At 37.9% G+C, this 24902-nt stretch overlaps 1 protein-coding gene across 7 annotated transcripts in view; it reads left to right on the top strand.

Moving 5' to 3' along the window:
* The window catches only part of PPP1R9A (protein phosphatase 1, regulatory subunit 9A), a 350761-nt gene that overhangs the window by 168801 nt on the left and 157058 nt on the right, over positions 1-24902 (top strand). For all 7 annotated transcript variants that reach the window (XM_010839754.1, XM_010839753.1, XM_010839757.1 and 4 more), the window contains exons 3-4: positions 15261-15393; positions 20594-20714. In XM_010839754.1, coding sequence (XP_010838056.1) covers positions 15261-15393; positions 20594-20714 — 254 coding nt within the window. The remainder of the gene's footprint in view (positions 1-15260; positions 15394-20593; positions 20715-24902) is intronic.

Genomic DNA, 24902 nt, shown 5'->3' with positions numbered 1-24902 from the left:
TAATTCTGGTGTTCTCTCTCTTTCCTACCTTGAACGTAGTATTTGTTCTCCCAGAATGCCTTTCACATGCTTCCCCTTCCCCACTTATTATTTGCTAATGGTAAGGATAGCTGACTAAAGTCTGTGTTTTTAAGATCTTTCTGGAGATCCTTTCTTGCTTACACCTCTCCTCCCGTCTCTCAGGCAGGCTTAGATGCACATACTCCTAAAAAATCATTGCTTAACCATGCTGTTGTTTTAGTCTCTATATATCATAACCATTTTACATCAAGACATCGTCCATACATGTGTGTATGTATGTGTTCAAATCAAACTGAAAGGTTTAAAGTATAATACATACCCTTAGTAAAATTGTAATGAACACTGATGTTTTCTATTATATTTTTTCTGTTTAATTTTCTCAATGCTATTCATGACCCATTAGATTGATTTTACAACAAACCGCTGCCCCCAAATAACTGTACTTTGTCCTGTGGTGAAGACTTGGAGTGTGGTGTATCAGTCATAGTTCAACCAGAGAAACGGTAGGAGATACATATTAAGAAGTTTATTTCAGTCAGTTGACTTACACAAATGTAAGTGTGCAAGGTTGAAATCTGCAGGTCAGGCCATCCAGATGGGAGGGAGGGTGGAACTCTGCAACAGACCGTAGCTGCTGTCCAGAGGCAGAACTTCCTCCGGTGGGCCTCAACTCTGCTCTTAAGGCCCTTCAACTGATTGAATGAGGCTTACCCCGATTATCTAGGATAATCTCCCTTACTTTCTTTTTTGGCTCTACCAAGTGGCATGTGGGATCTCAGTTGCCGGACCAGGGATTGAACCTGTGCCCTCTTCATTGGAAGTGCAGTGTCTTAACCACTGGACCCTCCCTTACTTAAAGTCAACTGATTTTGAACTTTAATCACATCTACAGAATACCTTACAGTGAACCTAGATTACTGTTTAATTAAATAACTGGGGGCTGAAGCCTAATCTATTCAAGTTGACATATCAAAAGACCATCACAGTAGGTATGAGGAGCTTGATCTTCAGCCCATTTTATTATTTAAGGAGTAGAAATCAATTTTAGTTGACCCACCTCTAGTATACTTTACGTCACATTCCTTTCTTCTGCTGTACTCAAGTTAACCTCCTTGATCTCCTTACACACTGATTTGGCTGTTATTTAGTCTCGTCCATGTTTTTACATTTTCTCCCATCTCCCTGGATAGATGCACAAGTTCTGATAGTTTTACAGTGCTGTGCTGTGACCAGTCGCTCAGTCTTGGCTGACTCTTTGTGACTCCTGTGGTCTGTAGCCTGCCAGGCTCCTTTGTCCATCCAGATTCTCCAGGCAAGAATACTAGAGTGGGTTAGTTATGCCTTCGTCCAGGAGATCTTCCCAACCCAGGGATTGAGCACAGGTCTCCCGCATTGCAGGTGGATTCTTTACCATCTGAACCAGCAGGGAAAGGGCTCCTTTTGCTTTTAACCTGAACCATTACTTCTGATGATATTTTTGAACAGACGATCAAGTTCCCTGCAAGGCTCTTTCTTTTACTCTATTTCCAGGCAAAATTCTGGGTCTGGAGTATAGTTCCCAAGGTTGTTAAAACCTCAGAGTTTAGTATTTAGTCCTCATGATACCCCATAGCCCTCATATCAGAGGTGCAGTCACCCCTGGGACCTTTGCATGGGTGAGAGTAAACTTCTGTACATGACTAACTCTTATATCATGGAAAGTCTTTCTTTTCCCAGCCTTGAACCCTCTTTGGTGTGGCCCATGACTCCCTTTCTCCTCTTTAACCTCACTACCCCATACATGCTGTAGTACTCACCTCCATCTGTTTTCTTATTTAGATAATTCAAAATAATCTCACTCCATGGGCCTTCAGAAGCACAGTGCTGGGTCTGGTAGTGAAAGAAGTAAATACTAACCGCTAAGACAAATCCGAGAACAGAACTCTGACTTACTGGCTCGACCTGTTGCATCTGTACAAGAGTATTACTTTCTGTGAATGGAAAGTTATTTCTCTAGGAGATTATCCTGCCCCCCTAAAAGTTGCCAAGGGGTGCTAATTAGTTCAGTTTTTCCTGTGGTGAAGATGCCTGTTCAGTGGGAACTGGACCACTGCTGCTGCTACTGCTAAGTCGCTCAGTCACGTCCGACTCTGTGCGACCCCAGAGACGGCAGCCCACCAGGCTCCCCCATCCCTGGGGTTCTCCAGGCAAGAACACTGGAGTGGGTTGCCGTTTCCTTCTCCAATGCATGAAAGTGAAAAGTGAAAGGGAAGTCGCTCAGTCGTGTCCGACTCTTAGCGACCCCATGGACTGCAGCCCACCAGACTTCTCCATCCATGGGATTTTCCAGGCAAGAGTACTGGAGTGGGGTGCCATTGCCTTCTCCGGGGAACTGGACCAAGGCCACCAGTTTATTTTATGCTGGCACTGGTTGTCAGTTTGAAAAGCATATGTCTCTGATTTAAACTAAAAGTCTGGCTGAGCTGAAAGAGAACATTGCTGATTTCTCATGGATGTGTTTAAATGTTTATTACAATTTGAAAAACACCAAGAAAACATGAACATCTGTGGAACTGCCCAGTTTTCTGTTCAGCTGTCTACCGGAAAAACTCACTTTTTTGGACAATTTGTCCAAGTTTAAAATAAGCAAAGTTTATATTTATTTATGATGGAATTTCTTTTTAATTACTCTAGTGGCATAAGCTGATTTTGTAAGGAGATATTAAGCTTATTTTTAAGATTTTTCAAGGACTTTAACTATATACATATTTGTAGATAAATGTGCTAATTATAACTGAATTCTAGTTTGTCAAAATGAAGAGATGTAGGACTTTCTAATCTTTTTATTTCACTGATAATTTCTGTGTATGTGACCTTAATAAAACTCCACTTATTTTTAAGTATTTTTTCATAAAAAGTTTTCTTATATTTAGCTTATCTTTCTACAGAGTCAACCATTGCTATTTTAAATTTGAAGAATTTACACTCTCCATATTTCATTGTTGATTGTCTACAAATATGAAGTGATTGGTGCCATTGATAATACAAAAATGTATGTTTAATTTTATCATGGGTTTTGTGTACATTCCATGAATGTATCTGGGGATATAAAAATTTACTGCACTCCAATGATATATAGAGAGGCACTATCTAGATATGATTATCTCAGTTAGATGTCAAGCTTTTGGAGCCAAAGATTATTCTATTTTAAGGACTTTGTGACAGTTAATTTTATGTGTCAACTTGTCTAGGCCATGGTGCCCAGATGTTTTAGATCACATATTATTTTAGATGTTTTTGTGATGCTGTTTTTGAACGAGGTTAACATCTAAATTAGTAGACTTTGAGTACAGTAAAGTAAATTGCCCTCTGTGATGTGGGTGGGACTCATCCAACAGGTTGAAGGCTTTATAGTATGGCTCAGACGGTAAAGTGTCTGTCTACAATGTGGGAGACCTGGGTTCGATCCCTGGGTCGGGAAGATCCCCTGGAGAAGGAAATGGCAGTCCACTCCAGTACTATTGCCTGGAAAATCCCATGGACAGAGAAGCCTGGTAGGCTACAGTCCGTGGGGTCGCAAAGAGTCGGACACGACTGAGCGACTTCACTTTCACTTTCCTTTCTGACTTTCCCTGAAGCAGAGAGAATCCTTTGGACCTGAACTCCCAACAGCAACTTTTCCCTGTGTCTCCAGCTTGCTACTGTACAGATTTTGGATTTGTCAGTCTCTATAATGACGTGAGTCAATTCCTTAAAATAAATCTAGTTAATGTAAATACAAATATGAGGGCTTCTCTGGTGGCTTAGACAGTAAAGAGTCTGCCTGCAGTGTGGGAGACCCAGGTTCGACCCCTGGGCCGGCGAACATCTTATACACATACACTTCCTGTTGGTTGTGCTTCTCTGGAGAAACCTGAGGATATAGGCCTCTTTGTGTTGCCTTTTGCTCAGCCTGTCCTCTACCTCCCGTTGTATCAAGTATCTTTGTTTTTTCACTTCCTGTTCTTTAGTTATTCATGAAACCACTCGGCTTGCAACTAGTGAAATACACCTTTTGTCCTTACAGACTTTGTGTTTATTAGTTATCCTCATGTATGCCATGTATATTGTTCTCTGAGTTTCGAATTTCTCATGTAAAAATATGAAAAGTAAATTCTCTCCCTTTTTCTGCCTTATTTACTGGATCAGTTGGTACAAGAGTTAAAGACTACTTCTGTAAAGCTTTATATTGTCTGTAATTTACTTTCAGTTATTACAGCATACACACCACCACATTTATGGGTATAGCTTTCTTTTAGGAGTCTTTAGTTAGCACTCTAGGTACAACACTCATGGATCTTCACTCAAGGATTCGTATTTGAAAGAACCTAATTAGAAGTCTACACTCCAGAGATGCATATTTTAAATCTGCATAGGAAGGTTTATTAATGTTAGGAATGTTACAGATAATTGGTTAAATGAGTGATGTTGAAAATATGTGGATTGGTTTTAGAAATATTTTATGTAAATAGATTTTGATTCAAGCAAGCTAAGCTTTTGTAGGAGTGTCTAACTCTCTTATTCATTTGGTCTTTTTTTCTGACATGTAGGATTTTGGTGACAGATCGAGTTAGGTTAGAGACATCCTACTGTGGAATACTGTCACAGTTGCTTTAAGCATGCCTCCATGCAGGTTACTTGTCAGAGTAACTGAAAGACAGAAATCTGAGACTGTACTGAGCATGCAAGATGGAGCTGCGGGTTTGTTTTTTCATCCTCCTACTCATCAATGTGTTTATATTTATCCGAAAGCTCTCACCTATTTAGAATCTTTGGACACTGCCAGTACTTACCCCCAAATGCCTGATGATTTTAAACTCAAGTTTGGCTTATGTCAGTTTGCACCGAGAACCTAATATACTCCCTGGCACACACTAGGCAATCTAGAAACTATAATTCTTAACATTGTAAGTCAGTGTGGGAAGGAAAGGAAACTGAAGTTTTGTGTACATTGTTCTAAGGCTGTCAGGATCCTCTTTTCTGAGGATGGTTTATCACCAAATTTGTTTTTAAAAACTTTGAGGTGGACTGTCTTCTCTCAGTTTCAATTTATAGAGTCTCTTAAGCAGAGCTGCTAAAATCATGTGAAGGTGAGTTAGAGTTCTGCCAAGGAAGCTTGTGATAAGTGGGGCCCGTTCGTGGAAGCATGTGAATGCTTGGCTAATTTCCATGAGCGTGCTGTGCCAAGCCGTCATCTGAAATACAGCTTGCTGGAACCTGGAACACTTTCCCTCTTTGATGTGTCAGGAGATGACGCAGAACACAGACGACAGGCAGGACTGAAACCTTGGGGAAGCCTTGTGGGAGATTCCTTCCAGTCAATATTTACAGAAAATCCTGGACTCATTTTGACCTGCATTGATTAAAGAAAGTGTGTTGTAAGGAAGTAAAGGAAATCAGGTTTTTTTCCCTTATTGTTGAAAAAAGGTTGGTGTTGTTTTGAAAAAGTGTTGGAGCTCCAATTACTGGAAATTTGAAAAAGAATGGTTCTAGTTGAAATCTTATACGCTAATTTTAACTTTATTTATTTTTCATAACTTTGGGTTGCAGGGTCAGAAATGTCATTGCTAACTGTATTTGTAAACCTGTTATCCCTAAAAGCCTGCCTCTGCTGTAAAGCAAGGGATAAGGTCTTGTTTTGTTTCCTTTGATCAAGGAATAGAATATCGCTTGTTGGCTCTGAAACAAGAAGTCTTAAATTTAAACATCCTTTTGCTTTTCTCAGTGAAATAACACAGAAACAATGTAAAGGTTACTGAACTAAACATGTGTGTATCTCTTGAATGGTGCTGAATATTAGGACACAGGATGCGGTTGGCCTTTAGCTTTTTGCATTTTTGCATTGCAGCCATATCATGATGGGGTTTTGATTACTATTTGCATAATTAACTATTCATATATATTTATAGAGCAGTTATGGTAATATAAATAAAAATGATAGAACTATTGTAAGAATACTGAATGAGTCATGACCATATTGATGAAAGGGAAAGTCTTACCTAGGTCAATTTTCCTTTCATCTCTGAGGTTCTTCCTGGTCAAGGCAAAACAAAGCCTGGCAAATAACAATCCATTGTGTAATGATATTATATTGCTCTGGACACAGGTAGGGGTTTTGGCAGGCCAGTCTACACTGTAATACCAAATTAGTCTAGTAGATTTTTGTGCCAAGGGCATTAAGCGTCACAGTAGATGAAACATTCAAAACTTATTTGTAAATAAGAGTATGAGATGAGTGTAGGTATCTAGGGAAATATTATTATCCCTGATTACCCTGGGAAAGCTTTCACTCCCCTTACGTTGAACCCAGCATAATTATTTGGATTGTCTCATTTCATTTTCACAGCAACTTTATATGATAGATGTTATTGTTATAATAGCCATTTTGTAAATAATGAAACTGAAGCTTAGAGTGGTTTTATAGTTTGGCAAGAGCTACATGGCTAGGAAATTTAGGAGATCTTTAATTTAGATTAAAGTTAGGGTCATACCAATTGAGAATATATTTAAACCTATATATATGGGCTTCCCTGGTAGCTCAGCTGGTAAAGAATCCGCCTGCAGTGCAGGAGACTCCAGTTCAATTCCTGGGTGGGGAAGATTTGCTAGAGAAGGGATAGGCTACCCACTCCAGTATTCTTGGGCTCCCCTGGTGGCTCAGCTGTTAAGGAATCCGCCTGCAATGTAGGAGACCTGGGTTCGTTCCCTGGGTTGGGAAGATCACCTGGAAAGGGAAAGGGCTACCCGCTCCAGTATTCTGGCCTGGAGAATTCCATGAACTGTATTATATTCCATGGGGTTGCAAAGAGTCAGACACGACTGAGTGACTTTGACTCACTATATATGTATATAGAGAGATAGAGGAGTAGATACATATGGATATAGATACAAATATATCTGCCATGTGCCTTTTTGGTTAAGTAATATATGAGGCTTTGGCTAAGTAATTTCAAATCCTTTCATGTCTGCAGAGATAGATCTTTCTTATCATTGTGTGAAATTACATCTTTGTAAATACTATAACATAGTGAGACATTTTCTCTATCTTTGAATATTTATATAATTTTCCATCTTGGGGAATTACAAACGGTTCTTTAATGAACTTCCTTGCACAGATATCTGCACACTAGTAAATATCTCTATAAATACTTACATGTAACATTATTGGATCAAAGGCATTTACATTTACAATCCTGATAGCTAACTTCAAAGTTTGACTTTTTCCCTGCTTTTTCAAGAGTATTTCTCCTATATCCTCACAAACACTAATGTTGCAGGCTCTTTTAAAAAGTCATCCTATAGGTGAATATATTGCATTTCCTTCTTAAATTAATTTTTAAGAAGAAAATTTTTTTTAATTTAATTTTATTTTTAAACTTTACATAATTGTATTAGTTTTGCCAAATATCAAAATGAATCCGCCACAGGTATACATGTGTTCCCCATCCTGAACCCTCCTCCCTCCTCCCTCCCCATACCATCCCTCTGGGTCGTCCCAGTGCACTAGCCCCAAGCATCCAGTATCGTGCATCGAACCTGGACTGGCAACTCGTTTCATACATGATATTTTACATGTTTCAATGCCGTTCTCCCAAATCTTCCCACCCTCTCCTTCTCCCACAGAGTCCATAAGACTGTTCTATACATCAGTGTCTCTTTTGCTGTCTCATACACAGGGTTATTGTTACCATCTTTCTAAATTCCATATATATGCGTTAGTATACTGTATTGGTGTTTTTCCTTAAGAAGAAAATTTTTAATGAAATTGAGCATCTTTACATCATTTATTGAACAGTAGTGTTTCTTTGTTGAATTCTCAGTTTCCTTCCCCCTACTTATAGACGTAGTTTTTAAGTTGATAAAACATTTCTTATATTACAAATGTTCATATTTCATCTTGGTATTTGGCAATATATTCTCCTAATATTTGACCTGTTTTATAATTTCATTATGGTGTGTATTGTTACCTAGAAATTTTCAGCATCAATTTTTAATCAAATAGTTTATTTTCTTTAGGCTTTTTAGGATCCGTGGCTTTTGGGGAAGATTCTCTCTTGCCTGTTAAAAACACTGTTGCATATTTTCCTTTAGCAGTTTGTCGTTGTTCAGTCATAAGTTGTGTCAGACTCTTTGCAACCCCAGGATGCAGCATGCCAGGCTTCCGCGTCCTCCACTGTCTCCTGGGCTTTACTCAACTTCATGTTCATTGAGTCGGTGATGCTTTATAACTGTCTCATCCTCTGCCACCCTCTTCTCCTTTTACCTTCAAACTTTCCCAGCATCGGGATCTCTTCCAGTGAGTTGGCTCTTCGCATCAGGTGGCCAAAGTATTGCAGCTTCAGCTTTAGCATCAGTCCTTCCAAAGAATATTCAGGGTTGATTTCCTTTAGGATTGACTGATTTGGTCTTCTTGCAGTCCAGGGGACCCTCAAGAGTCTTCTCCAGCACCACAATTCAAAAGCATCAATTCTTCAGTGCTCAGCCTTCTCATGGTCCAACACTCACGTCCATACATGACTACTGGAAAAACAATGACTTTGTCTAGATGGACCCTTTATCTGCATAGTGATGTCTTTGCTTTTAAATACTCTGTCTAGGTTTGTCATAGTTTTCATTCCAAGAAGCAAGCGTCTTTTAATTTCATGGTTGCAGTCACCATCTGTGATGATCTTGGAGCTCAAGAAAAGAAAATCTGTGTGTCACTGTTTCCACTTTTTCCCCATCTATTTGCTGTGAAGTGATGGGAACAAATGCCGTGATCTTAGTTTTTTTTTTTAATGTTGAGTTTTAAGCCAGCTTTTTCACTCTCCTCTTTTATCCTCACTGAGAGGTTCTTTAGTTCCTTTTTTTTTTGCCATTAGAATAGTATCATCTGCATATGTGAAGCTGATGATATTTCTCCCAGCAATCTTGATTTCATCTTATGGCTCATCCAACCTGGCATTTCTCATGATGTACTCTGCTTATAAGTTAAATAAACAGAGTGACAATATACAGCCTTGTCTTAACTCCTTTCCCAATTTTGAACCAGTCGTTTGTTCCATGTAAGGTTCTAACAGTTACTTCTTGCCCCGCATACAGGTTTCTCAGAGGCAGGTAAGGTGGTCTGATATTCCCATCTGTTTTAAGGATTTTCCATGGTTTGTTATGATCCACGTGGTCAAAGACTTTCTCATAGTTGATGAAGCAGAAATAATTGTTTTTCTGGAATTCCTTTGCTTCTGCTGTCGTCCAGCGAATGTTGGCAGTTTGTTCCCTGGTTCCTCTACCTTTTCTAAACCCAGCTTGTACAACTGGACGTTCTTGCTACACATACTGCTGAAGCCTAACTTGAAGGATTTTGAGTGTAACCTTACTAGCATGAGAAATGCATGTAATTGTTTGGTAGTTTGAACTTTAGCAGTTTAATACTTTATTATTTTTTTGTCCTTAGCCAATGTAAATTTTACTTTTGTTAATCATATGAAATAGGAGTTTTTTTTCCAGGAAGATATCTCATTCTTTCCCTACTATTTTTTGAATAGATCACCCAAACTAATTTGAATAGAAAAGTAGAGGAGAGAAGCAGAAAGTACAAAAATAGATCTGTCTTTGGGCAAAGTATATTGCCTTAATAAATGAGGTTTTATTATCTCTTCTGATATCTGATAAGGTCTGTTTCCATTCTTATTCTTAGTCTGCAAACAGCTTCCTAGTTTCCAGGAATAATGTTAGTGGAATTTCTATTTTGATTGCCCTGTATTCATAAATTAAATTGGGGCAAACAGACATTTACACTAATTTAGGATCATAGGTGATTTTACAATATTAATAATTTTAATCCAAGAACATAGAATGGCATTACACTTACTCAGGGCTTTTTAAAATTTTCACTTACGTTTTAAAGATAAGGATACCGTTGTACATTTATAATCACTAATTTTATAATTTATGATCTTGTCTATTATATTTTGTAAAATGACTATGGATTTTTTGGTCAGTTTCCAAATTCTGTTTTCACTGAACTCTTTTTTTTTTTTTTTTCCCAAAGGCAAGACAACACTTTTAATTTCTTTAAAACAACATTAGTATTTTCTATCTATAGGTCTCACAATAAATTTGAGGTTGTATGATAATTTATCACAGATATAATAGTTAGGGAACTACATTTCTAGAAACACACTTGGCTTTTCTTGTAATTATCCTCTTCATTTATAGTAGCAGTAGCCCAAGTTTGGCTTGCTTAAGTTTAAGAGAATGATTTTTTTACATGAGTAAGGGAATGTAGAAATCACTGAACTCTTGTTAGTTCTAAATTTTTCTATTTAACCTCTTGGATTCTCCAGGTAAACAAAAGCTTAATTCACGAATAATGAATTCTGGCATTTTTTTTCCTTGTATTTATAAGGGTGCCCACATAATTTACCAGACAATGAACAGGCTGAGGATGAGAGGATATTACATTATTTGTTCTCTACAGAATGAGATGGTGATATGGTCCTCTGATTGCTAGATGCCTCAAACATTATTTAATATATTATTTTCCAGTCTGTAGTTATATAGTTAGTTTTCTGTTTGTTTTATTTAATTTTGGGATATCCCTAAATGAACTTAATAAACCAGCCATTTTGGGGAAGAATATTTGCTAGCAGGTGTGTGTGTATACACTCACAGTTCAGTTCAGTCGCTCAGTCATATCCAACTCTTTGTGACCCCAAGAACTACAGGACTCCAGACATCCCTGTCCATCACCAACTCCTGGAGTTTACTCAAACTCATGTCCCTTGAGTCGGTGATGCCATCCAGCCATCTCATCTTCTGCTGTCCCCTTCTCCTCCTGCCCTTAATCTTTCCCAGCATCAGGGTCTTTTCCAGTGAGTCAACTCTTCACATCAGGTGGCCAAAGTACTGGAGTTTCAGTTTCGACATCAGTCCTTCCAATGAACACCCAGGACTGATCTCCTTTAGGATGGACTGATTGGATCTCCTTGCAGTCCAAGGGACTCTTTAAGAGTCTTCTCCAACACCACAGTTCAAAAGCATCAATTCTTTGGCACTCAGCTTTCTTTATGGTCCCACTCTCACATCCATACATGACCACTGGAAAAACCATAGCTTTGACTGACAGACCTTTGTTGGCAAAGTAACGTCTCTGCTTTTTAATATGCTGTCTACGTTGGTCATAACTTTCCTTCCAAGGAGTAAGCGTCTTTTAATTTTATGGCTGAAATCACCATCTGCAGTGATTTTGGAGCCCCCCAAAATAAAGTCAGCTACTGTTTCCACTGTTTCTCCATCTATGTGCCATGAAGTGATGGGACCAGATGTGAGAGTTGGTCTGTGAAAAAAGCTGAGCCGCGAAGAATTGATGCTTTTGAACTGTGGTGTTGGAGAAGACTCTTGAGAGTCCCTTTGACTCCAAGGAGATCCAACCAGTCCATTCTAAAGGAGATCAGTCCTGGGTGTTCATTGGAAGGACTGATGTCGAAACTGAAATTCCAATACTTTGGCCACCTCATGCCAAGAGTTGACTCATTGGAAAAGACCCTGATGCTGGGAGGGATTGGGGGCAGGAGGAGAAGGGGATGACAAAGGATGAGATGGCTGGATGGCATCACCGACGCGATGGACATGAGTTTGAGTAAACTCCGGGAGTTGGTGATGGACAGGGAGGCCTGGCGTGCTGAGATTCATGGGGTTGCAAAGAGTTGGACATGACTGAGTGACTGAACTGAACTGAACTGATGGGACTGGATGCCATGATCTTAGTTTTCTGAATGTTGAGCTTTAAGCCAACCTTTTCACTCTCCTCTTTCACTTTCATCAAGAGGCTCTTTAGTTCTTCTTCACTTTCTGCCATAAGGGTGGTATCATCTGCATATCTGAGGTTATTGATATTTCTCCCGGCAATCTTGATTCCAGTTTGTGCTTCTTCCAGCCCATCATTTCTCATAATGTACTCTGCATAGAAGTTAAATAAGCAGGGTGACAATATACAGCCTTGATGTACTCCTTTTCCTCTTTGGAACCAGTCTGTTGTTCCATGTCCAGTTCTAACTGTTTTTCCTCACCTGCTTACAGGTTTCTCAAGAGGCAGGTCTGGAGGTCTGGTATTCCCATCTCTTTCAGAATTTTCTACAGTTTATTGTGATCCACACAGTCAAAGGCTTTGGCATAGTCAATAAAGCAGAAATAGATGTTTTTCTGGAACTCTCTTGCTTTTTCCACGATCCAGTGGATGTTTGCAATTTGATCTCTGGTTCCTCTGCCTTTTCTAAATCCAGCTTGACATCTGGAAGTTCACGGTTCACGTATTGCTGAAGCCTGGCTTGGAGAATTTTGAGCATTACTTTACTAGCATGTGAGATGAGTGCAATTATGTGGTAGTTTGAGTATTCTTTGGCATTGCCATTCTTTGGGATTGGAATGAAAACTGACCTTTTCCAGTTGTGTGGCCACTGCTGAGTTTTCCAAATTTGCTGGCATATTGAGTGCAGCACTTGCACAGCATCATCTTTCAGGATTTGAAAGAGCTCCACTGGAATTCCATCACCTCCAGTAGCTTTGTTCGTAGTGATGCTTCCTAAGGCCCACTTGACTTCACATTCCAGGATGTCTGGCTCTAGGTGAGTGATCACACCTTCATGATTATCTGGTTCATGAAGATCTTTTTTGTATATTTCTTCTGTGTATTCTTGCCACCTTTTCTTAATGTCTTCTGCTTCTGTTAGATCCATACCATTTCTGTCCTTTATTGAGCCCATCTTTGCATGAAGTGTTCCCTTGGTATTTCTAATTTTCTTGAAGAGATCTCTAGTCTTCCCCAGTCTATCATTTTCCTCTATTTCTTTGCATTGATTGCTGAGGAAGGCTTTCTTATCTCTCCTTGCTATTCTTTGGAACTCTGTATTCAAATGGGTATATCTTTCCTTTTCTCCTTTGCTTTTTGCTTCTCTTCTTTTCACAGCTATTTGTAAGGCCTCCCCAGACAGCCATTTTGCTTTTTTTCATTTCTTTTTCTTGGAGTTGGTCTTGATCCCTGTCTCCTGTAGAATGTCACGAACCTCCGTCCATAGTTCATCAGGCACTCTGTCTATCAGATCTAGTCCCTCAAATCTATTTCTCACTTCCAGTGTATATACACATACATACACTTATATACATATATAAAAATACATATACATTCTGTTATAAACGTATTAAATGCAGGAGTAAAATTGAGTTATGTTGTGGTATTAATGTCATTTGAATCTTTGTTTAGCAATCATATAATTGAACCTATTAGCAAAAGTAGAGTGGCAGACATTAATGGAATAATTTCCAATCATCACTGCCAATAGTTTCCAGGACATGTATGTTCCAGATCCAATTACCTTTTGTGTGTGTTATTAAAGTTTGTTTATCTAGGCATGCTATATTGTGATCCGTTCAATTGTCCATGTTTTCCAGAAGATACAGATGTTTTATAGTGTCTTATATTTGAAATACATATTTCACTTCTTCTACATTTGAATATATGAATCCTTGTTTATTCTTTAGGATTCAGCTCAGATAGTTCCCCTTCCATGAAATTATTCCCTTTCTCTGAACGATAAAAAAATTGCTTGGTATATTCTTTTGTCACATCAATTATCACATATGTGGTAGTTGTTTATTTTTATTTCTGTCTTCCTACTAAACTGTGAGCTTCTTGAGATTGTGCTTTCTTTTGTGTCTAGCATAATGTCTAGCATAGAGCTGGTACTGTATACATTTTTGATGCATGAATATATATGAATTAATGATTACCAAAACATATAAGGGAAGTGAAAGATCAAAAAGGCTATCTTAGATAAAGTCATAAACCTGACAATTTAAGAAAAACACTAGAAGGTTCTATGGAAGGGGCATAGGAAGCATATTTTATGAAAAGATAAATTTAAAAGATATGAACCCCATAGTCTACAAGTGTTCCTTTTGATGCAGAAATGTTTATTTTGGTGGAGAAATGTGGTAAAGACCAACTGTGAATGGTACATGGCTATGAAAACATGTTGAAAGTCAGGAACAAAGACTATAAATGACATGATTTTGAGAAGTGTGTAGAATTAGGAACCACACTACATCTGTTTCCGTGTATCCAATATGTATTTCTGGTTTATAGATTACCATATATAGCATGTAAGAGCTGCCAGTTTTCCAGTAATATGAATGTAAACCACATCTGGACTAGCAGGGCCGGCTTTATAGACAATAGGCTTGATTTCTTCCATCTCTGACCTTCAGTCCTGCTTTCTACGTTTATTGTCACTTTTTGTGTATATTTTTTAAAAAACTGCTCACTCTGAGATTTTAAGTTTTGGAGGACATGACAGAGTTTTGTCAGGCACAGTTTGAATACTTTATAACTATTGAATTTAATTGAAAATGTCAGTTTTTATCATGTAAATTAATTTGGTTTGATGAATTATATATTTCTTTCTTTTAAATATTCTTCAATGTATTAAGTGAGGGATTATAAACCAAGTTCCAGTTACTTTTAAAATAAATCAAATATTTCAGCAGAAATAAGGACAATAAGTTCCTTATGGCTACATTTGAAGACCACATATAATGATCTTTTGAATGACTTAGGTCAGGAAGAAAGACGTACCAATATTCTATTTTTTCTGCAGATCTTCAGCAATATTTTGATAGTGATTTCATTAAAATGTTCAATGAGAATTTAATGTATATTTGCATGCAAGTAAAATGAGAGATGACAAATGAGAGCTTAACACTGCCCGGTACAGTATAGAACAGAAGTCAGTTTCGGTGATTCTGTGTTTCCATATAATTCTAGTACCAGCACACTACAACACCAGGGCTTCCACAAGACAGGCATGAAATGGATTCCGCATGGGCATTTGCTCTAGCAGCATGCTCAAGATGCTTTACCTTAGTTTTATTGCTGCTAATATGGTATAGCCTGATTCTGTAAAAAGTGATAAATATTGATAACCATGTAATGATTAGCTGCTGGTTACTCTTGTCTCTCAAATTATTCAAAGTGGTACATTTTTAAATTAGTGAGTTACTTTTATTCTGATTCCATTTTCCTTTTCCTAACATTTCTATTGATTTGATGACAAAACAGTTGTTTAGAAGAAATTCTTCATACAAAATTTGTAACGTATGTAGTTTTGGATACTTAGCAGAATTTTTTTAAATTAAGAAAGCTGTCTTTTCTGGATTTTCATCTTATTGTTGACATCTTACTACAGGTCTTCAGCACATACTCCAATGAAGATTATGACAGGAGGAATGATGAAGTTGACCCCGTGGCTGCTTCGGCTGAGTATGAACTTGAAAAACGTGTAGAAAAGCTGGAACTTTTCCCAGTGGAACTAGAAAAAGGTATATGAGCTCTGCAATGTTAATGTTATGCTGGTATTCTAATAGCATAGAAATGACTTTATTTTTCCTAAGTATAGCCTTTTTTTCCCCCTAAGGATTGGAGAAAGTTTTCATTCTCATGGAAAGTTTTATTTTTTAAATTTCAAAAACAGTTTATATGAGTTCTATATAGATGATATATTGAAAGACTCCTCCCTTACCATCTCTCCTGAAACCCATCTACTTTAGTTGGCTGGATTTGTGACTAGGAGTAGGGAAGGGTGGATGAGGTCTGATGTTTTCTTGTATTCCTGCAAACCACTGGTGCATGTGAAGAGTCCAGGCAGAGTTGCTATAAGTGAGAGCTTGGGCTAGGTGGTTGTTTGGGGTTATTAAAGATACAAAAGTGGAAGTGCAAGTTGCTCAGTCACGCTCGACTCTTTGTGACCCGATGGAATTCTCCTGGCCAAAATACTGGAGTAGGTAACCGTTCCATTCTCCAGGGGATCCTCCCAACTGAGGCATCGAACCCAAGTCTCCTGGATTGCAGGAGGATTCTTTACCAGCTGAGCCACCAGGGAAGCCCATTAAAGATATAGGATCCTGATTGAAGATCTTGATTAAAGATACAGGATCTAAGCAAATAGATATTCTGCATTCTTGGATGGGAAGACTCAGTATAGGAAAGTCTCTCCTATATCTGATAGGTATCTTCGATCCTGATAAAGTAATATATAAATTTAATGCAATTCAAATAGAACTGTCATCAGTTACATTGGGAGAGGGGATAGCATAATACAGTACTAAATTTTACATGGAAAAATACAGACCTAAGAGAAGTATGGAAAAGAAAGTGAAAGAATTTAATTTCCCAAATATCTGAATGTAATGTAAATCCTCGATAATCAGAACAAATTGTAATCATACAGCAGTTGATCATTGAAACAAATTACAAGGTCCAGAGAATGATGTTAGTGTGCATGAAAATTTAATAACTTGACATGTGAGATACTCTAGGAGTAACAGGGTACTTTACAAATTGTTCTGGCATAACTGAGCATCTATCTGAAAGAATGTTAAGTTGGGAAAACTTCATTTTCATTATATCATATAGAAAGCTAAACTACATGAATTAAATAATAAAATATTTAAAAAACAAAGATATTTTATGAAAACGTATATCTACATCTGGGCTTCTGGGAGGAAGGGCTTAACCGTTTGGAAAATCAGAAATTATAAAAGAAAGATGGTCCAATTCACTCATTCAAAATTTTAAACTTTTGAAGGCAATATTGTCAAACAAAGCCAACAGATAAGCGATATATTTAGGAGGGGAAATATTCATTATAGGTGACATGGAGTTAATAGCTATAATATTCTAAGAGTCTGTAAATTATCAGGATGAAAGAGACAGGCAAAACTCATTAGAAAAATTGGTACTTTACTTTAGAGGAAATTGAATGACCCACATTTCTATGAATACAAGCTCAAACCTCACTAGTTGTGAGGGGAATGCTGAACCAACATGAGATCTTTTTTCCTGGTAGAGAAAATAAGCTCTGAGCTCCAGAAGGTGGTGTCAGCATCTTTCTAACATAGCCTTTGAGTCTTTTCCATCTTTTCCTTGATGTTTTGCATACTTCGTGCTCTGCCTGTTCCTAGTAGAATATATACAGAGGAAGACACGGTGGCTGCTGGGTTCTTGATGGTGCAACCACAGAAATCAAAGCCTTCAAGCGTGTGGCTCTGGACTTCACCCATGCCTGCCATCTCAGAGAAGCTGTACAGGGATGAAATCAGTCAACTGATCTCTGGGTTGATTGTACTCTTCCTTTAGTTTTCTTTCAGTTATCGCCATGTCTTTCAAGTGGTCTGCACTGAGTTGAGAGTGGCTCAAGCCAACATACTGCTTTGCCCACAGTTGCATTTTCATCTTTGCAAGACTGAGTAATTTTCCAGTTAGAGCATCAAGAGGAGCTATGAAAGGAAGGGAGATGATTTTACTAAAACCTGAGTCCAGGGAGAGAAAACAGATTTAAAAACTAAGATATAATTTTCATGCAGGATATTTGTTGGTAGAAACCATTAAATGGCATAGTAGTACAGAGAATCCACATTTGAGAGGAGCCCTTTGAGTATACCGAGTATGGTAACTTAATGTTGGCTTGATATGTGTTAATTCATAATGAACAAAAGCTCTGTAAATACAATGAATACGAATAAGAATCCCCCTAATACTTAATATTCACCAAAGATTTCATACAGGATATAAGCCCTGCACCATTATTCAATGTGGAAAAGTCTACAGCGATCATCTCTTAAACAACACAAGAGCAAACTCACTAAATGTAAACACTGGGAAGGCTTTTGGGCATTATTAATCCCTTCATAAATATAAACATTCACACTCTAGAGAAATCCTATGAATGTGATAAATATGTGCAATAATTCTGAATACAGCTGACTTTTATACACATAAGAGAATTTATGTAACAGAAGCAACTGTATACATGTAACCAATGAGGAAGAGCTTTCAGCACAGATCTGACCTTCTTATGCATAAGAAACCTCATTCTAGGGAGAAACTGTAAAGCTATAGCGAATGTAGGAAAGTTTTAGAACGAGAATGCCTCTTAATGAATATGAATACCTATACCAGGGAAACAATTAGAATGTAATAAATGTGGAAAATGATGTGTGCAAATATTCTAAATGTAAGGAGTGAAGGAAAGTCCCCAGTGATCACTCATTTAGTCAACAGTTCTCACAGCAGAGAGGTACCTATGCCTAAAATTAATGTGGATGTGCCTTCAGCTGGAGATCAAACTCTGTACTAGCTTTCTTTAGCATACAACTGAGCAAAGACATCACACTTTTGCTAAATGACATATTTTTAAACATATGTAGACTAAAAATTTGTCATATGTCTTATCTCCCCAACTAAGCCAAATCTTTTTAAGACATAACTGCCTTATAGGCTACCTCAGTAACAGCCACTCAGACGTTTCTAATGTTTTTTCCCCACGCCTTTTTAGGTGCCTTAAGTGCATTCTGCACTGGTGCAGTGGTGGCAGTGCGATGCCACCCCATTTCAAAATGGACCAGTAAGACCAGCACACGCAGGAATGCAGGGGGACAGGCCTCGCCCGACTGTGACGGGAATGTGAACTGGCACAGTCTTTACACAGGGTAATTTGGCAACACGGAGCAAAAGCCTCCTATCCTTTAAACACAAATTCAACTCCCAGGAATTTATCCTTAGAAAATATTTTCCAAGTGGGTAAACAATCTGTAGCAGCCCAGGGCTAGCCCAAGCACAAATGTGCATCCATACTAGGCTACCCACGCAATACTATCCATGCAAGACCACGCACTGAGAAAAAACATACAGGTGTGTGTGTCAAGGCCCATCGTGGATGGCCTGTGCCTGGCCTGTGGATGCCAGCTAAGGATTTTAGCCACTGGTGCGCCAGGCAGGGCTTCAGAGGTTCTGAGTGGGAGAGCGACGTGAGTCTTCGCGAGGATTAATCTGGCAAGTGTGGAGGACAACCTGGAGGTGTGGGGACAGGCAGGGAGGAGCCTGGTGCCAAGCCACAGGAGCTGCCCCTAGGCTTAGGTGGCCTGGCAGAGGGCAGGGTGCCGGGCGGGGGGCACCTTGGAGGCAGCGGGCCTGAAGCTCGGGAGAGGGGCCTCGGGGAGGGGAGCCATATAGTGTAGACAGGGTGAGTGTCTGGTCTGGGGGTAGTATTAGACAGCATTTAGATATGCCACTCCGGTACTCTTGCCTGGAAAATCCCATGGGCGGAGGAGCCTGGTGGGCTGCAGTCCATGGGGTCGCTAAGAGTTGAACACGACTGAGCGACTTCACTTTCACTTTTCACTTTCCTGCATTGGAGAAGGAAATGGCAACCCACTACAGTATTCTTGCCTGGAGAATCCCAGGGATGGGGGAGCCTGGTGGGCTGCCGTCTCTGGGGTTGCACAGAGTCAGACATGACTGAAGCGACTTAGCAGCAGCAGCAGCAGCAGACTAAAAATGTAGGATTATGAATTGTTAGAAATACTTAAAGCAGAAGCTAGTAATAAGTAATAATCAATGAGATGAACCCTATTCAAAAAATTACTAGCTGAAAATACTTAGCAAATTAAAGGTTATTGCTAAAGAGTCTTTTAAAAGCATGAAACATTCTATTGAGCACATGAGCCAGTTTATTTTTTTTAATCAATCCAACACTGTTGATTATTAGTTCATATCTATTTTTATACAGCTAATGCACCATTATTATAAAGACTTTGAGGCTATCGGAAAACAACTTTGAATGTTAACCAAAAAATGTGGAATGCAACTAGTGTATCTTTTATTTCATTAATGTTAAAATATATGTGTTCACAGAAAGAAAAATTGTATCTGAATTAAAAAATGTGATTGTCAATATTGTTCAAAGGTCCAATAAAATGAAAACAGAAGTGAATGCCTGTTTGTAGAGAAATGGTTGGATAAATTATGATACCTTCTCACCATGAACTGTTATGATATTAGTGATTTAAGGCTATATAAGTTGATATCTTATCATTGGATCAGAAAAATAAGCTGCAGAGAGAAGTAGGTATAATATGATCTTGTTTGTGTAAAGGAAATAAGAAGGAAAATTAAACACTATATAATATGTATATTCAATTATATGTAATATATGTGTATATTTTATCTGATCATATGTTTATATGCTTGTATAGTAGAACAGAGGAAAATATTGAGAGATACTTACCATCTTATTAACATGAATGGGCACGTGGCCCAAGTTAAAAGAGAAAAAGAAGACCACATAAATAGATGGGAAATTCCAGATGTATTATAATCACAGTAATTTAAAATTATATACTCAAACATACATATATGTGTGAGTATGTATGCTCTGTGCTTAAAAATACTTTATTATTTAGTTAGGCTGTGTTTTCAGATAGATTGATTGCTCGATAATCAAGTTATTACCTTTTCCAGGGATCACAATGAATAGCCAACTGCAATAGTGAAAATAAACTAACGAGCCTTTTAAGGGATCTTATTTAACGTCCTTGCTCCCCAGCATAGGATAAAATTCTGTCAAAGCAAACATGTCAGTATAGTTCACAAAGAACAAAATTAAAAGCAGCAAATAGATCTCAGAAGCTAATTATGGATGAGTGTAAAATTAAGGTTGTTCACTTTTTTCCTTTTTCATAGATGAGGATGGACTTGGCATAAGTATTATTGGAATGGGTGTTGGAGCAGATGCAGGCCTTGAAAAGCTGGGGATATTTGTCAAGACAGTGACAGAAGGCGGTGCTGCTCAGCGAGACGGCAGGTAAACCAGCTACTGTTAACATCTAAAATCTTCTGGGAAATGTTTCTGGGAATTTCTTTCATTGGTAGCTTTCTTTTGATTTTTTAGAACAGAATTTCAGAGTGTGTCTCAGATGTGGAAAATGTTAAGACATTTGAATTACTTTCTGATTTGTAGTCAGAATATATTTCTTTAATGTATATTAGATAAATAGGTGGATGGGTCTGTTATCTATTATCTGTCTTCCTTTGTATATATCCATTCATCTGTCTAGCTCATGGATAGTGATCAGAAACATGGTATATATCATTTGACAATATGTACTATGGAGATCAGCATATAGTTTCACTTGAGACATATCAAGACAAATGATAGTAGTTCTGGCTCTTCTGAAAATGACAGTGGTAGGAGAGAGAATAGGAACTTGGATCCTGCAATGATGGTGATTGTGGAGATCAATGTCTCTAAAAATGTGTTGTCTAAAAACATAGGTTCTTGAGTGCCATCTAGACCTGTGGAATCTCTCAGAGAGGGTTAAACATCCTCTTGGGATAATTGGATACACACCAGAGCCTCAGATGTTCATATTTTATGTCCGAGCTTTCATCATCTTGAGCTATAAGTATCTTAAAAGATTTTGATTAATCCTTATCTAGCTACTGATGCAACAAATTGGGGATGATACAGAGGATTGGCAGTAGAAATAAAAGTAGACTAAAAAATATGAGTGCCAAAATCAATGAAATCTAATTTTATTTTTTTCAGAAAGTTAAATACTAACGACTGGCTTTGATTTTTTTCAGGTTTAAGTTTGTATTACTTTTAGGGTCTTATCTAGAAATAATAAACCATGTTGAAAATCATTTGTGAATCTCCAGTGAAACCAATAGTAGTAATATTTCTTTTATAATTCTAAGAACATATTGATATCCGAAGATGTTTCCCAAGAGGAACTAATTTATTTAAATAGAGGACTGATAAATAAAACTGATTTATGTAAATAGAAAACCACACCTTCAGAGGAACTAAATTGATTTGTTTAAATAGGAAGCCACACCTTCATTATCATCTCTTTCTATGTGGTTAGGGATCACATCTTACCAGAGTAACCTTATTTGTATTCCCATAACACGTTCGAGAAGACTCTTGAGAGTCCTTTGGACTGCAAGGAGATCCAACCAGACCATCCTAAGGGAGATCAGTCCTGGGTGTTCATTGGTAGGATTGATTTTGAAGCTGAAACTCCAATACTTTGGCCACCTGATGCAAAGATCTGACTGATTTGAAAAGACCCTGATGCTGGGAAAGATTGAGGGCAGGAGGAGAAGGGGACGACAGAGGATGAGATGGTTGGATGGCATCACTGACTCAAAGGACATGGGTTTGAGTGAACTCCAGGAGTTGGTGATGGACAGGGAGGCCTGGCGTGCTGCGGTTCATGGGATCCCAAAGAGTCGGACACTACTGAGCGACTGAACTGAACTGATCTGAACACTTGAACAAGAAAGGTCTGAAATGAATGTTTTGAGTGAATCTTCAGCTGACTAGGTGTTATACTTAAAACAAAGAAAGTGGGGTATTAATATTTTGTGTTTAAAAGTAATTTATTGTCTTACTGAAGGAAATAACTTCTTTGCTCTGTCAATGGATTCTATAATTGTTGTTGTTCAGTTGCTAAGTCGTGTCCGACTCTTTTACAGTCTCATGGACTGCAGCATGCCAGGCTCCCCTGTAAAATAAGATATTCCTATAAAAGATTGTATTTTGTGATGATAGTAGTATTTCCTAAGTGGCACCCCACTCCAGTCCTCTTGCCTGGAAAATCCCATGGATGGAGGAGCCTGGTGGGCTGCAGTCCTCGGGGTCGCTAGGAGTCAGACACGACTGAGCGACTTCACTTTGACTTTTCACTTTCATGCATTGGAGAAGGAAATGGCAACCCACTCCAGTGTTCTTGCCTGGAGAATCCCAGGGACAGGGGAGCCTGGTGGGCTGCCGTCTATGGGGTCGCACAGAGTCGGACACGACTGAAGCGACTTAGCAGCAACAGTAGTATTTCCTATTATTAATTTAGAACCTTTCTTCCAAGAGAGTTAAAATTTGTTTGCCAAAATCTGCATCATTTTTCTTTGTTTCGTGAGAAATATAAATCGTTCTAAAGTGACAGGGAATAATTCTTATAGTTAATATTAAAACACTATTAATTATCAATCACCTCTCTTAAGTAAATAGGCCCCAAAGCCAAACCGAAACACCAATTGATTTAAAGCCAAAAATGTAGAAAATTTGAGGTCTTGTCTTGTGGCCCAGTGGGTAAAACTCCACCCTTCCAGTGCGGCGTAGCTTCAGCCCCAGCGGGGGCGCTAGGATCCTACATGCGGAGCGACCAAAAATAAATACATTAAGTACTCTTGTTCTCCAAAAAACACCATTAAAATAGTGAAAAGGCAATTCACTGAAAAAAAAGAAAATTTCTTATTAACCAGTTAGTCAGTTCCTGTTTTCTAAACTCAGAACTATTTGTTTTTGTATCACTCATTTTTAAAATTAGGTTTCTTTTATGTTAACCTGTTTACTGATGTTTTCTCCTGTGTAGTTTTAATTACATTGATATGAGAACTTTGCTTTACCCATCCCAGTGTGCATTTCCTCAGACCTTCTAAATGAATATTTACCTAGTACAGTAATCCTGCTGTTGTTATAATACTTAATAAATGCCTCAGTGAATATATTAAAAAAGACAACTGGAGGTAATGAAATGAGAATCTTTGGGATCATGTGACCTATATATATATATATATATATACACACATATATGTGTATATATATATTTGAAAATAAGTGGTCACATTATGGCAGTGTTCACATCTTTTAAATTATTATACTTATTTCCACCATTAAAGGTATACTCATTTGCATAGCATTTATAATTTACTATTCAAAAGTTATCAGTGTAAAAAAAATACAAAAGGAACATTTTGGTTGCTGTCTCCAGTCAATACATGTATACTTACTGATATAGAAATATATTGTATACTTACTGATATAGAAAGTTATTTGTACTTACTGATATAGAAATATATTGTATTAAGGATTTACAAAACAGTATGATGAGTATAATGCGGTTCTTATGCAGATATGTTTTCCATTCTTTTCATCCCTCTCCCACCTCACTCCCATCTCTGTCTCTCTTTTTCCTCTTTCTTTCTCTCAAGAAACTTAGAATTAATATACATCAAAGGGTTGAATGGCTCTAGTCTATGTTTCTATTTCAGCAAATATGGAATATTTAATCTTTCTATAGAGAATATGTAATACTTCATATAGTTTAAACTGCAACTAAAATAATCACCATGTGGCCATGCGAAAGTTACCCTTCAGAACTCAGTTGTGGACAAAATTAAAGTTCCAGGTTAGATGTTCCTTTTACCTTTAAAAGACTGTACTATAGCTTTCTAGCTTGCTGTATTATAGCTTTATAGCTTTCTAACTTCTTGATAACTCTTCCTTAAGAAAATGATTTCAGTGTTGTCTCAAATTTGGTCAATCTTCTTTCAAGGTGTGTCAAATAAACAGATATATAGAGAAAATACTTTTCTCCCTCCTCTTCCCTTACCACCGCTGATACAATAAGCGTTTTTTATTGTGATGTTTTTACCCTTCCAAATGTCTCAGAAACTAATCACAGATAGTTTTGAGTAGTTTTAAAAATTTACCATGGATATATATCTCCTGAGTATCTAGTATAGTTAAAAAGTTTTGGGTCTCCCTTACTATTCGATATTATATCTTAACATTCTGAATTTGTCTTCATGTCTGTCTGTATCATTTCATATGACACCTGAAATGTTGGAGGTGCTCATTAAATATTTGTTGAATAAGTGAATATACCTGTGTTTCAGTTGCTTTCAAAACATTTATTCTTGAGACCTAACATTTTCTTTTTCTGTTCTTTCCTCTCTCTTTTATGGTGCTACTTTGCCTTATAATTTAGAGGGTAACTTGTAATTTAGCTGAGTGGCATGATAGCCATTTACACTTTGTTTGTTCTAAATTTTTATTAAAATACTATTCAGTTCAGTTCAGTCACTCAGTCGTGTCTGACTCTTTGTGACCCCATGAATCGCAGCATGCCAGGCCTCCCTGTCCGTCACCATCTCCCGGAGTTCACTCAAACTCACATCCATCGAGTCGGTGATGCCATCCAGC

Source organism: Bison bison, unplaced genomic scaffold, assembly GCF_000754665.1.
Source record: "Bison bison bison isolate TAMUID 2011002044 unplaced genomic scaffold, Bison_UMD1.0 scf7180017864134, whole genome shotgun sequence".
Classification (NCBI taxonomy): domain Eukaryota; kingdom Metazoa; phylum Chordata; class Mammalia; order Artiodactyla; family Bovidae; genus Bison; species Bison bison.
The sequence above is the reverse complement of the archived record's forward strand: the minus strand, read 5'-3'. Positions and strand labels throughout refer to the sequence as shown.